This window comes from Syngnathus typhle, linkage group LG6 (genome assembly GCF_033458585.1).
Source record: "Syngnathus typhle isolate RoL2023-S1 ecotype Sweden linkage group LG6, RoL_Styp_1.0, whole genome shotgun sequence".
NCBI classification, from domain to species: domain Eukaryota; kingdom Metazoa; phylum Chordata; class Actinopteri; order Syngnathiformes; family Syngnathidae; genus Syngnathus; species Syngnathus typhle.
Window position 1 is genome coordinate 3,332,371 of NC_083743.1, and position 12,427 is coordinate 3,344,797.

Consider the following 12,427-nt stretch of genomic DNA (forward strand, 5'->3'; position numbering starts at 1 on the left):
TTCTAAATAATACAATTGTAGTATACTTCACAGACAAGGAGCAACTTATATACACAATATCTATTTATTTTAGTTCATAATTATAAAAAATTATTATTACTGGTATAATTATGTTAAAATATAACTTAACCCGACGATTTTTCATTTGCCTTTTTGTACTTTCGGTACATCTCGCTTTCCGTAGAACACGGAAGTCTCGTTTCACAACCGGCGTGACATTCACCGGGTTGCTTGCTTGGCTCGAGGAGTTGAGCAAAGGCAACAAAACGATCATCTTGCCACGATGAGACTTCTTCAAACGGCCGTGTGTTTGTCAAAAAGGCACGCACTCGCTCCGGGAGGCGTAACTCTCAAGAAGGTAACACATTAGCGGAACGACTTAGCGCAAATTCCATCATGGAAGGGTTTGATGTCCCCTGTGTCATTGCCCCAGGTACTCATCAACAGCTGCCGGTCATGCTCGTCCGGCGTCGTCCCCAACGAGAGAATCCGTAACATTGGCATCTCCGCGCACATCGACTCGGGGAAGACCACCCTTACCGAACGCGTGCTGTACTACACGGGGAGAATAGCGGAGATCCACGAGGTTTGCAACACATGCGTTTAACTCATTGCAATTTGAGTTACCGTTTTTTTCCATGTGTAATGCGCCCCCACGTATAATACGCACCCTTAAAATGGCATGTTGATGCTGGAAAAAAGCCTGTACCCATGTATAATACGCACCCAAATTTTGAGTCCTACTTAAGTCCGTGAACGTAAAATTATTTCGGAAAAAAGATCATCTTTGCGAACAACCGGATGTTATTCCGCCGGTCAGTAGCACTGCGCATGCGCTAGCAAACTCGATAGCGAAGAAATGTTTCGGATTTGTGTAGGGTACATTGTGACAGCAAACGAGCAGGTGATCGAGCAAGCGTCTGATACCAGAGCATTGTGTTCGTATGGAGCGTGTTTGAAGTGAACAGCAGAGAAGAAAGCGCATCTGTAATGGCGCCCTCCGTATCATATCCGGATTAAAAAAAATTAATAAAATTGTACCCATATATAATGCGCACCCCAGATTTTAGGACAATAAATTAGTTAAATTTTGCGCATTATACATGGGAAAAAAACGGTAAGTTACGATGAAGGTATTCTCCGTGCTCTCCGTTAGGTGAAGGGGAAAGATGGCGTTGGGGCCACCATGGACTCCATGGAACTTGAGAGGCAGAGGGGCATCACCATCCAGTCAGCAGCTACCTATACTATGTGGAAGAACCACAATATTAACATTATTGACACACCAGGTACACAAGCTCGGCAAAAGAAGCAAGATCAATAGCTATTAGCAAATAGCCGGTTAATTGTAATTGACCGAAATAATGTTCAGATAAAAGCCATAAGAAACTTATTGCATGTCCATGTGATATTCGTATTGCACGGACCAATATTGTGATTTCGATATATTGAGCAGCCTATACCTCATGCAAAAACTATATGTTAACAATTCACAAAAAAAAAAAAACAACTACCTCCAAATGTCCCTTACAAGTCAATAATTTCAGGTCACGTGGACTTCACCATCGAAGTGGAACGAGCTTTGCGTGTGCTCGACGGTGCTGTGTTAGTCTTGTGCGCCGTGGGCGGAGTCCAGTGTCAGACCATGACGGTGAACCGGCAGATGAAGCGTTACGGCGTGCCCTTCCTCACGTTCATCAACAAGCTGGACCGCACGGGCGCCAACCCTGGCAGAGCCCTACAGCAGCTAAGGTGACGCAACACTCAAGACTTGGAATGGAACTTGTAACATTTTGGAATCATCTCTAGGAGCAAACTGAACCACAATGCCGCCTTTGTGAACATCCCCATGGGCCTGGAGGGCAACGTCAAAGGCATCATTGACCTTGTCGAGGAGAGAAGCATTTATTTTGAAGGACCCTTCGGGTAAAAGATGCTTCATTATCTGCAAAAAAAAAAAAAAAAAAAAAGCAACGCACAATGGAATGTCTGCCACCGAACAAGATGATGAGATGATTTTTACGTTCTCCGTAATTGCAGTCAAGTCACGCGTTACGACGACATCCCAGCAGAGTACCGCGCCGAGGCTGCGGACCGCAGGCAGGAGCTGGTGGAATGCGTCGCCGACGCCGACGAAGTCTTAGGAGAGATGTTCCTGGAGGAAAAGGTTCCGACGAATGACGACCTGAAGGTTGGAAATGTGGAATCCATTCAAAAGTAGTCACTGTGAAATAGTTTTAGGGTTAGCCTAACCCCTGCTAATGCTAACGTTCCAGGCTGCCCTACGCAGGGCCACAGTGCAGCGTCTCTTCACGCCAGTTCTAGTGGGCACGGCGTTGAAGAACAAAGGCGTTCAGCCCCTGCTGGACGCCGTGCTCGATTATCTGCCCGACCCCACCGAGGTCAAAAACTACGCCATCTCCAACGATGAGTAAGTGTGCGGCAGCCAGCCGTTGATGGATATTTTCCCACTCCACTTTTGTGTTTTCGACGTCGCAGAGAGTCAAGCGAGACGTCAAAGATCCAAATGGACCCGACAAGAGACTCGTCGCATCCTTTTGTCAGTCTGGCGTTCAAACTGGAGGTGAGCGCTTCACTTCAGCTTCCCTACGCTCACCGTGTACCGTCTCTCTTGACGGTATCGCTTTTCGGTCCGCGAGCAGGCAGGTCGCTTCGGGCAGCTGACGTACATGCGGGTGTACCAGGGTTGCCTGAAGAAGGGCGAGTACATCTACAACACGCGCACCAGCAAGAGGGTGCGCGTGCAGAGGCTGGTGCGCTTGCACGCCGACCAGATGGAGGTGAGAGCCGTTGGTGATTAGCCTGCGTCGCTACAAACAAAAACAATGACACACGTCGTGAAAGTCTGCTAGCTTAATGCTAACACTCCATGCAAAACGCCATAGACAGGCTAACGAAAGGAACTTGTGGAAAACATGGAATAACAAATGTCGAGCTCTAACAAGTGTACAAATGAATCAGAACATTTGAATATTTACCGCGTATATGCTCATTGTAGCAACAAATGTGTTTTTACTCTTCTCCAGGATGTAGACGAGGTCTACGCGGGCGACATCTGCGCCCTGTTTGGCATCGACTGCGCGAGCGGAGACACGTTCACATCCAGAAGTAGCGATAACCTCTCTATGGTGAGTGCTGTCGATCCGGGGAACCCCAGGGGAACGTTCCGGACCCACCTCGTCACCTTCTCGTCTACAGGAATCTATTCACGTCCCAGATGCTGTCATTTCCATGTCCATCAAGCCAACCAACAAGGTCCAGTTGAAGACATTGGAGTCACCACCCCTGTGAGGAATCATCTCTTACCTCACCTTTGTCTTTTTCGGTGCAGAACGACCTGGATAAATTCTCCAAAGGCATCAACCGCTTCACCCGGGAAGATCCCACCTTCCGGGTTCATTTCGACACGGAGAGCAAAGAGACCATCATTTCGGGGATGGGCGAGCTGCACTTAGAGATTTACTCCCAGGTACAGCTCAGTATTTCCCTGGACGTAAGACAGGATGGCGCCAAAGCACTACTTTATTCCGAGGCTGACAAAAGGGTGTGCGAGGGCACGTGTTGGGAGGAGGAAAGTATTTGAAGTCTTGAATTGTCCTTCCAGAGGATGGAGAGAGAGTACAACTGCCCCTGTGTGATGGGGAAACCCAAAGTGGCTTTCAGAGAGACCATCACGAGCGCCGTACCGTAAGTGCTGAGCCCCAACACTCACACCCAAATAAGGAGTCAACAAAGTCTGTGGAAATGCTTTTTTTCTTAATATACTGTTTTGTTCATGCGCCTTAGCAGCCTCATGTTCCGTTTACAACAGTGTCGTTTTGAGGTTGTTTACCACGTAGTCTCTCTTCTCCATCTTCAGTATTTTAACTCCCTCTGGTGGAGACCAGGTGGCCAGCACCTTCCACGCAATGATATCCTGTCATAACAGTAAATCGGGAAATATTCCATTAGGACTCTGCTGCTAACCAAAACCGCGTGCTAGCCTCACCTGTGACACCATTTCATGCAACAGTACGTCATATTCGAACTCCAGCAGGTCTTCGTCACGTGCCTGCAATCGAACGAATAGGATCAGTGAGGCGAACCGGCGCATTTTTTTAGACACCTCTTTTGTCCGAAAGAGAACGGCTCACCGTCTGCGTGACGTTGGCTACTTGAGCCATGTTGTACAAAGTGTCTTCAGTGGATTGGTTGAGCATGACGAAGCTGGACACGACCATGCCGAGGTGCCAGATAGGCACGTGCTCCGGCTCAATGTGACCGTAACTGTCTGAGAGAATGATGAAAAATAAGTTGAATATATTACAAACAAATTTTTTTTTTTTTTCCTGCCATGGAATTTTAGAGGCTTCACATACCAGGCAGGTTTTGCGCAAATAGGCTTTGATTGGTTTTGTGTTGCTGGTAAAAGGCCTCCTCTTGAACGCTGGTGTTGATTTTCAAGAAGTCCTCGTTTGATGAAACGCCCACTTGCGGCGGAGGCTGGCTCTGCTCTCGAGGGAAGATAACCTCTGCCGAGGTTTTGATTTTGATTTGCTGCAGAACGGAGAAGTCAAAAAGTCGATTTTCTTCTTTTTACATTACAAAACACAACCATTACACATCTGCGAAACAGCGACCCCTAATGTTGTTATAGGGTAATAACGTTCTCAGGCACCACATGTTGTTTCAAATGTAAAACTTTAACTTACTTTATGAATTATTTCCTCCACGGAGAGCTCCAGCTGGTACTTTCTCCCAGAGCCAGGCACATCCTAAACGGAAAAATACATCACTTTAGGCCAAAGACACACACACACACACACACACACACACACACACACACATGTGACTATCGATTGAACTTACCTCCGCATAGGCCTTGAAGACCTTCCCTAGTCCAAAGACTTTGTATGGTGAGCCGTGTTGGGTATTCAGATAATGCTGGACCACCTTAGCTGCCCTCTGAGCAGGGTAGTGATTGGGGTTTAGCTCTCCGGTCTCCATCACCACCTCGATCCCCTCCTCGACATCAACCACCACAATTGGCTGTACCGAGAAAGTAGAGGCGAAATGAACTTGGACTTTGCGTACTGCAGGTGTAACCGGGGCAGGGCTAGTTTGTTTAGATAAGGTGGATCTGCTTAAAAAAAAAAAAAGGAATGGAGGCCGTGAACTTTGACACAAGCGAATTATCCAGTAAGAATCTTGAACAAAGTCGTTATTTTAAATACGCTTCTCGCCCGAGTCTTCTGTTCTTGTTGAGTCTCGTGCGGTTGTCAGGAAAGTGGAAGACTTGCCTCTTACTTCCCGTTTGGCAAGAGAACCGCCCTCTTTTAAAGAGACAGAGCTCTTGTTTTGCTTGAATATAAAAAGTCAATTACCGTAATTTTCGGACTATAAGTCGCACCGGAGTATAAGTCGCACCAGCCATAAAATGCCAAAAAAAGTGAAAAAAAACATATATGTATATAAGTCGCTCCTGAGTATAAGTCTCCCCCCCACCCAAACTATGAAAAAAAACGCGACTTATAGTCCGAAAATTACGGTATATTGACTCTCTCTGTAGGTTTGACTTCACTCACAAGAAGCAGACGGGAGGTTCCGGTCAGTACGGAAAAGTCATCGGCGTCCTCGAACCTCTTGAGCCGGAAGATTACACCAAGCTGGAGTTTGAAGACCAAACCGTCGGAACCAACGTTCCAAAGCAGCTGGTGCCGGCCGTCGAAAAGGTTTGCGCTAGCTTCTCTCGCTTGGCTAGTCTTGTCGTCTTACAACCCCCTCCCCCCCCCAACGTCATTTTGAAGGGGTTCAGGGAGGCCTGCGAGAAGGGACCCCTGAGTGGCCACAAGATCTCCGGCGTGCGATTCGTCTTGGAGGACGGAGCACATCACATGGTGGACTCCAACGAAATGTCCTTCATCCGCGCAGGAGAGGGCGCTCTCAAGCAAGGTGAAGTTCAATTTCAATTCCATCCGAACGGTAGCCAGCATCACGTTTGTCCCACCCACGTGGTTGTCCACAGCTATGGAGAAGGCCAACGCCACCATCTTGGAGCCCATCATGTCGGCGGAAATCGTGGCGCCTCAGGAGTTTCAGGGCGTGGTCATCGCCGGCGTGAACCGTCGCCACGGCATCATTACGGGCCAGGATGGATCCGACGGATACTTCACGCTGTACGCCGACGTGAGTCGAGCTCGTCGCTTAGCACGGGAACGCTTCTTCTCCTCACGTTGAACTGTTTGCGTTTCCCTTTTGGCAGATTCCACTTAACGACATGTTTGGCTACGCTACAGAGCTACGCTCTTCCACCGAAGTAAGAAAATTTGCCTTGTCTAAATTTCTCTTTGTCTTGTACGTTTTCACAATTACGATAACGAATCAATTCTATTATAAGAATCGAGTGATGCAGACTTAAGAGACGCACTGACGAGTTGCGTAAGGAAACGTTTGTCTGCACTATGCTGCCCCCTGGTGGCCAGTCAACAGAGCAGCTAGGTGACAAAAAGTCCCGTCTAAAATGTGAGGGAATGCAAAGTTTTTTTTTTCTTCCATACCACCTCAGGGGTTTTGTACCAATCTAACCGGCAGACTAGGTTAATAAGATAAGCATAATGTACATTTTAAAAAAAGATTGTGGAAAAAGTCAATCTTTAAATTTTCCGCCTTTTTTTTTTTTCCAGGCAAACCAAATTTACAAGCATTAAGAAATCCCTGAATCCCGATTTTTGTTAACACAAAGTCTCTGTTGTCGCTATCAGGGAAAGGGCGAGTACACCATGGACTACAGCAGATATCAGCCGTGTCTCCCAAGCGCGCAGGAAGAACTCATCCACAAGTACTTGGAGGCTACGGGCCAGTTACCTACTAAGAAGAAGTGGAAGGGTTGATTTCTCATCACGGTAGAGTTTTTTTTAATTCAATTATGTGGACTCCAACCTTTTAGTTATATTTTACATCATTCTCCCTGCGTTGCGGAAAAACCTTAAGAGGCGACCACCCACAAAACTTTTTTCCTTTAAGGAATCACATTTGTAGGAGAGCAACGATATTATTTGTAGGGGTCATTCTTGAAAGAAATCAAAGGTAAAATACATTTCCCCAAAATGGCAATAGTTCATAAATCCTGCCTGGGTATATAAACTTAGACAACTGTATGATATAAAATATTTAAATGAAGGGTTAAGAAGGAAAAAAAAAAAAGCTGAATATTTTTAATGTCTTGACTTTTTTTTTGTACTATGTACAGAATGACTTTAATGTCATGACTGCAACAAATTATTACATTTTTTTTTGGTTATTTTCATTAAATACTACTTATGATAATTAAGCATGGCGGCATTCCTCTCACCTTCTTTGAATTCTCTGATGCGACATCAATGGGGACGGTCACAGCGGGGCTTCCACCTATGCCCCCGCTGAGTCCGACCGCAACCAAGAGGACCCACAGAATCATGTCGTGCTGCAGATGCTGGACGAGAACGAAGAATGTCGGCAAACGGCGCCTCCTGTCGAGAGCGCTGTTTTGTAACCGAGGAGGTGGGAAGTGTCACGAAGGGGGAGGGAGGGAGGGAGGGAGGAAGGGGGGGGGATGTCCAGATTCCTACACTTGCACAATCTGCTTGTTGTTGTACTTTCTCCAAACCCAACATGTCTCTAGTTTATCAGGTTTTGTCCTTCACTGTGAATTTAACGCCGTCACTACACGATGGCCAGTACACAAAGTTCAAGTTGACGACGGCGCAGGAAAAAACATCTCGAGCGAACACGAGCTTGATATAAACAAACTTGAACTCTACTTGAATAATAAGCTGACTTTGCAATATTTAGACATTTAGAGGTCGGCCAACGGGGAAGTGCACTCAACTGGAATGTCTGTTGATAGCCTTGAGTGTGCACAATTCCAGGAAGGATAGTTTCTACTTCATTTTTTTGTTTTGATTATTAAGTTCCCAGGAATTCTCTTTGGGTGTTTCCTCTGGCTTTTTAAACGGGTCAACAAAATTCTGGATGGAAAGAATTTTTTTTATTTGTCACCATCATAACAATTTAAATATCGGACAAGGTACGTAAAATCAATTTAAGACAGCACACAAAAATCCCAAAGCTTCCTTCTTTTCTTTACTTGTAGAGCGTCAGGTCCACTTATGTTGACTTCGTGACTTTGGCGTTCGTCATCGCCCGGCGTGAGGTTATCGATGAGCTCGTAGAGGGTGAAGATGCAAAAGCATATCTCGTCGTACGCCGTCTCGGCGCCGCACTCCCACAAGCAGGCGAAGGCCATGGCGGGTGGGGAGCCGGGGGAGGTCGGCAGCTCCACGTACGCCAGGTCGGAGTAGGCGCACGGACCCTTGTGGATCACCCAGGGCCCGCGCCAGTTGTCCGGGTCTCGTGGGTAAAGACTCAAGAAGACGCCAAGGTCCTTGCGGGCGCTGGTCCATGTTGGGTGAGAGTACACCACCCATGTCGGGGTGAGGAAATCCGGAGAGGGTGTTCTGTCCTGGTTTGGGACGGTCGGGTAGGACTGGGTGAGCCCAAAAGAGCAGAGATCATGTAGTGGAGCCGGAAAGCCCACCACGCTACCGTGACAACCGTTGCGAGGTTCCACCAAAGGCTGCACCAACTGGCCCTCCTGAAAAGTGGCCCCGTCGTCCAGACTGACGGCCTGCACCCTGAAGCCCAACCGGCTGCGGGCGTTGCAGTACAAGAAGTTGCTCCCGTCTTCCTTGTCCACCGACACCACCTGGCACTCCACGCTCTCCGGGCCCGGAACGGTTTCCCCGAAACGCCACGTTCGGCCGTGGGTGTCGCTGTGGAAGCAGAAGGAGCGCGGGGAAGTCTGGCACAGCTTTCCGAAGCACTGCCTGCACTCGATGTGGTAGGCGTAGGCGGGGATGAGGAGACGGCCGGACTTGAGCTGGATGCCGTGGCCTGGGCCTAGCGCAAAGGTGGCCCATTCTAGAAGAACATTTTTACTGCAATTATCCTTCTGGAAACCAAAAATATACGTCTTAAAAGCCTTCTGAGTTTTGTTGTTATTCATGATTTTTTTTTCGGAGTGTTTTTCATTCATTAAATAATAATCCCTCCATGTCTAGAGTGGGTTGTAATTGCACATAGGTGCCACAAGATGGCAGCAAAGCACTTAAGAGAGGATTACAAAGTAGCAACATCATAAGGGCCAAACTATTATATAAACGCCCTTTACAAGGACTAAATTAAAAATGAATAGTGTTCTTATTGAAGTCCTTCTATTTTGAGTTCTAAAAAAATCAGAATGTAAGAAACCGAAAGAGGAAAAAAAATAGGTGCCAGACCTTTGAGGGTGTCCCCTATGACCTGCTGCGTGAGGTCAGTGACCGGACTCCACGTGACGCCATTGTCCGTACTGGAGACGCAGCAGAGGCGAGTCAAATTCATCCCAGTGGTTAGCTGGAAGGATTCGGTGGTGTGGCCCAGAACGGCGATAAAAAACAGGAAGAGGGTCCCTGTGAAGTCGTCGTACACCGGGCACGGGTTCATGGAGCGGTGGCCCGGCAAGTACGCCGTTCCGAGAACGTTCAGGTCTTCCCACTGGAAAGCGAGAGGAGGATTTCCCATTTAACCTCGTCTTCGTTTCGATGAACAGCTCTCACCTCAACGTAGTTCCTGTAGAAAGTCCCTCTCCTCATGACCAGCAGGTGAGCCTGGCTGTCAGACGGGCTGAGCCTCTCCTCGCAGAAGGCCAGGAAGGAGCTGCACCGGGGCAGGAAGAGCAACGCCGGGACTCGGTAGGTCAAGCCGTTGGGCTCCTTGCGGAAAAGGACTGACCTCGCTGGGAAATGAGGCACCCTCATCGTGCTTGAGCTAGCTGAAATTTAAAAGAGATGTTCCTTGGTGACTGAAATTTGGACACAGATCTTCGTTTAGGTCCTACAACTGCTTCCATTATTAAAACAAATACCTACTGTGAGCTGCTGTTTTGTCGTGAGGCATCTGCGGCTGTGATGTTGTTTAGGGTCTTTTTTTGGGGAACAGGGAGCCCTCCCCTAACTATGGCCTATTCAACTCAGCTTAGTAGGCTTTTCACTGACCTAGAAATGGGCCACACTCATCAGGTCTACAGCTTTGGATGGATCAGCAAAGAGTGGCTATTGTGGAGATGAAAGCTCTTGCGGTTGTTTTGAGGGAATGCTGTGTGTGTGTGTGGGGGGGGGGGGGTATACTACATTACTTGCACAATCTTATGAAAGCAATAGACCTGTGTCAAAAATACAAACTGACTGAATACAAACATTATTTTACAAATATAAAATGGTTCAGGTATTTTCATTTTGAGTTTTTTTTTTCTGCTGTATTTGTTATAGAAAGAAAATGGCACTACTTTGTCAAAAGTTCTATGTAATATTTTATTTCATATACCCAGCTGTTGCTATTTCATTTTTAGATTACCCATACATCAAAACAATATTTGGAGGAACGTTGCTGGATTTACGTATTAGGTCCGCCACATACCTACATTAATATTAACTTATTTATTTTATTTTGGCAGAGCTGTTTTACACCACAGCTTTTCTGTTTGATTGTTTGATGCAAAGTAAAAAACGCATAAAGTAATGATCAAAGTAATATTTTTTACTAATTACATGTATTTTTAATTCCAGATTTGCTCCAAAAACTTCACGTAAAAATGTGACTTTTTTTTTTATACGTTTGACAAAAAACGTGCTTATGACGTCATCAACACGCGACGGGTGCATAGCCCTATTTGCTAGTTAGATAGTTGGAAGTCCACGTTGTTTTATCCTTTTATTCTTCATTAATTTAAGACTTACTACCACTTAAGACAAATGCTTTGAGGTGCGATGTAATCATTTTGGCTGGATGTCTTTGAATCCTTGTGAGAGCGTCCTTTAAGCGGTTGTTTTATACGTAAGTACAAGATAGCTAATGGCTAAATGTCTGTCTGTGTGTGTGTGTGTGTGTGTGTGGGAGGGGGGTTAGTTAAATGTAAATTAACTAACCCCCATTTAAATACGTAAATGTAGTTGGGAATTAATTACTCACTCAGTTTCTACTGGAGTTTGTCCATACCTATCACAATTCTTTTTTTCTTCCAGTATGGCCAAGCTGTGGCGTGAGGGCCACTCCACGGCCATCTTGTGTGTGTGCGCGTCACCGGGCCCCGAGGGGCTTGTCGCCTCAGGTTCCGAAAGCGGGGAGGTCGCCGTTTGGAGCCAAGAAGGACGTATCGTCGGTCGCCTCAACCTCCCGGGCAAGGAGGACTGCACCAGTTTGTCATTTTCTCCCGCAGCACCAAGCCTGCTTTACGTTTCCCACGGTGACACGGTGAGGTCGCTCGATCCGAGGAACCTGAAAGGCCCCGTGGAGGAGTTTGTCGGAGTCGGGGAAGAGGAGATAAACGCGTTAGCGTTAAGCGAGAGCGGTTCGACTTTGGCGCTCGCTGATGACTCGGGGGCGCTGCGGATACTGGAGCTCCCCGGGGGGAAAGTGTGTCGGACGCTTCGCAGACACACCAACATCTGCTCCTCGGTGGCTTTCAGGCCTCACAGGCCCAACAACCTGCTGTCTGCTGGACTGGACATGCAGGTCGGTTCCAGGATTTTTGCCGTTCCACTGATTTATTGTGATGGTAAAATCTGATCGTCCATATCGTTTGCCGTTCAGGTGATGCTGTGGGGTCTACAGAAGACACGGCCCATTTGGACCCTCAACCTCCAGGATGTTGCGGAGGAGGAGGAAGACCACCAGCAGGGTCCCGGTCAGCTTTTTAACCCTCCGCTAGCCCACTGCGTCTCCGTGTCCAGCTGCGGAAACATCGTGGCTTGCGCCGCAGAGGACGGCCGGGTGCATTTGATGCGTGTGGGTGGCGGCTCCAAATTGGAGCAGCAGGGGGCGCTCAAGGCCCACAGCCAGGCCGCCTCCCAAGCTCATTTCATCCCGTTCCTCTCCCACCCGTACTGGCTTGCCACGGGCGGCAATGATGGTCGTGTGTCTCTGTGGGATGTCAGCAAACACCCCGTGGTGGCTCCGGAGGGGAAAGCTAAAGTCAAGGAAAGGAAAAGGAAAGACAAAAGCAAGGTGAAGAGGAAAGATGAGGCGGAAGCGACGGAGACGTCTGCACCGAAGGTGAACGTCCATCATGGGGATAAAGTGAACTGGTTGTGTCCTGCTTTGCTCAAAGGAACGGCCAGTCTGCTCGTGGCAGATCAGAGCTCCACTTTGACTGTCTATCCTCTGCCCGAGGTGTAGATTACGCCGATTTTTATTAGTGTGTCCCAACCCTAAACGTAAACAAATTTATTACATCACCACCAGACTGAAATGTCTTTTTTTTTTTTGGAATGATGGAATTAATGTGTATGACTCGTTCGGCGGTAGCGTGTCTAAGTGACTCACAAAGTGGGAATCAAATGAAGCCAAGAAG

The 12,427-nt window shown here is 47.5% G+C and overlaps 4 protein-coding genes across 5 annotated transcripts; 2 read left to right on the forward strand and 2 right to left on the reverse strand.

The window, feature by feature from the left end:
- The first annotated feature begins 179 nt into the window (after positions 1 to 179).
- gfm1 (G elongation factor, mitochondrial 1) lies at positions 180 to 7,330 on the forward strand. Of its 2 annotated transcripts, XM_061281197.1 has the most exons (18): positions 180 to 358; positions 434 to 586; positions 1,157 to 1,289; positions 1,548 to 1,752; positions 1,810 to 1,926; positions 2,041 to 2,191; positions 2,277 to 2,431; positions 2,500 to 2,584; positions 2,664 to 2,801; positions 3,048 to 3,149; positions 3,220 to 3,276; positions 3,353 to 3,490; positions 3,626 to 3,708; positions 5,570 to 5,732; positions 5,808 to 5,952; positions 6,026 to 6,186; positions 6,263 to 6,316; positions 6,762 to 7,330. In XM_061281197.1, exons 1-18 carry the CDS (start codon positions 284 to 286, stop codon positions 6,888 to 6,890), a joined length of 2,244 nt encoding a protein of 747 aa, XP_061137181.1. In that variant the 5' UTR covers positions 180 to 283; the 3' UTR covers positions 6,891 to 7,330. The 2 variants fall into 2 exon arrangements, with proteins under 2 accessions (XP_061137181.1, XP_061137182.1); XM_061281198.1 differs by lacking the exons at positions 180 to 358; positions 1,157 to 1,289 and having other exon boundaries at positions 452 to 586.
- On the reverse strand, positions 3,757 to 7,513 carry lxn (latexin). The gene is made up of 7 exons (XM_061281199.1): positions 7,352 to 7,513; positions 4,870 to 5,049; positions 4,713 to 4,775; positions 4,380 to 4,557; positions 4,155 to 4,291; positions 4,010 to 4,072; positions 3,757 to 3,937 (listed from the first exon to the last, which is right to left on the reverse strand). Exons 1-7 carry the CDS (start codon positions 7,454 to 7,456, stop codon positions 3,824 to 3,826), a joined length of 840 nt encoding a protein of 279 aa, XP_061137183.1. The 5' UTR covers positions 7,457 to 7,513; the 3' UTR covers positions 3,757 to 3,823.
- Positions 7,514 to 8,012: 499 nt separating this feature from the next.
- neu4 (sialidase 4) lies at positions 8,013 to 9,869 on the reverse strand. Its single transcript, XM_061281297.1, has 3 exons — positions 9,636 to 9,869; positions 9,318 to 9,573; positions 8,013 to 8,958 (listed from the first exon to the last, which is right to left on the reverse strand). Exons 1-3 carry the CDS (start codon positions 9,834 to 9,836, stop codon positions 8,081 to 8,083), a joined length of 1,335 nt encoding a protein of 444 aa, XP_061137281.1. The 5' UTR covers positions 9,837 to 9,869; the 3' UTR covers positions 8,013 to 8,080.
- An 851-nt stretch (positions 9,870 to 10,720) lies between these two features.
- wdr53 (WD repeat domain 53) lies at positions 10,721 to 12,314 on the forward strand. The gene is made up of 3 exons (XM_061281414.1): positions 10,721 to 10,911; positions 11,100 to 11,589; positions 11,668 to 12,314. Exons 2-3 carry the CDS (start codon positions 11,101 to 11,103, stop codon positions 12,250 to 12,252), a joined length of 1,074 nt encoding a protein of 357 aa, XP_061137398.1. The 5' UTR covers positions 10,721 to 10,911; position 11,100; the 3' UTR covers positions 12,253 to 12,314.
- The last annotated feature ends 113 nt before the right edge of the window (positions 12,315 to 12,427 follow it).

Excerpts from the sequence above, each read along its gene's own strand:
- gfm1 (XM_061281197.1), top strand. The coding sequence starts at position 284 with ATGAGACTTCTTCAAACGGCCGTGTGTTTGTCAAAAAGGCACGCACTC. Across the intron at positions 3,277-3,352 it reads CCATCAAGCCAACCAACAAG|AACGACCTGGATAAATTCTC; the intron begins GTCCAGTTGAAG and ends TTTTCGGTGCAG. Across the intron at positions 6,317-6,761 it reads AGCTACGCTCTTCCACCGAA|GGAAAGGGCGAGTACACCAT; the intron begins GTAAGAAAATTT and ends TGTCGCTATCAG.
- wdr53 (XM_061281414.1), top strand. The coding sequence starts at position 11,101 with ATGGCCAAGCTGTGGCGTGAGGGCCACTCCACGGCCATCTTGTGTGTG. Across the intron at positions 11,590-11,667 it reads CTGCTGGACTGGACATGCAG|GTGATGCTGTGGGGTCTACA; the intron begins GTCGGTTCCAGG and ends TTTGCCGTTCAG.
- neu4 (XM_061281297.1), bottom strand. The coding sequence starts at position 9,836 with ATGAGGGTGCCTCATTTCCCAGCGAGGTCAGTCCTTTTCCGCAAGGAG. Across the intron at positions 9,574-9,635 it reads TCTACAGGAACTACGTTGAG|TGGGAAGACCTGAACGTTCT; the intron begins GTGAGAGCTGTT and ends CTCGCTTTCCAG. Across the intron at positions 8,959-9,317 it reads CATAGGGGACACCCTCAAAG|AATGGGCCACCTTTGCGCTA; the intron begins GTCTGGCACCTA and ends ATGTTCTTCTAG.
- lxn (XM_061281199.1), bottom strand. The coding sequence starts at position 7,456 with ATGATTCTGTGGGTCCTCTTGGTTGCGGTCGGACTCAGCGGGGGCATA. Across the intron at positions 5,050-7,351 it reads CATCAGAGAATTCAAAGAAG|CCAATTGTGGTGGTTGATGT; the intron begins GTGAGAGGAATG and ends TTCTCGGTACAG. Across the intron at positions 4,558-4,712 it reads TGGAGGAAATAATTCATAAA|CAAATCAAAATCAAAACCTC; the intron begins GTAAGTTAAAGT and ends TCCGTTCTGCAG.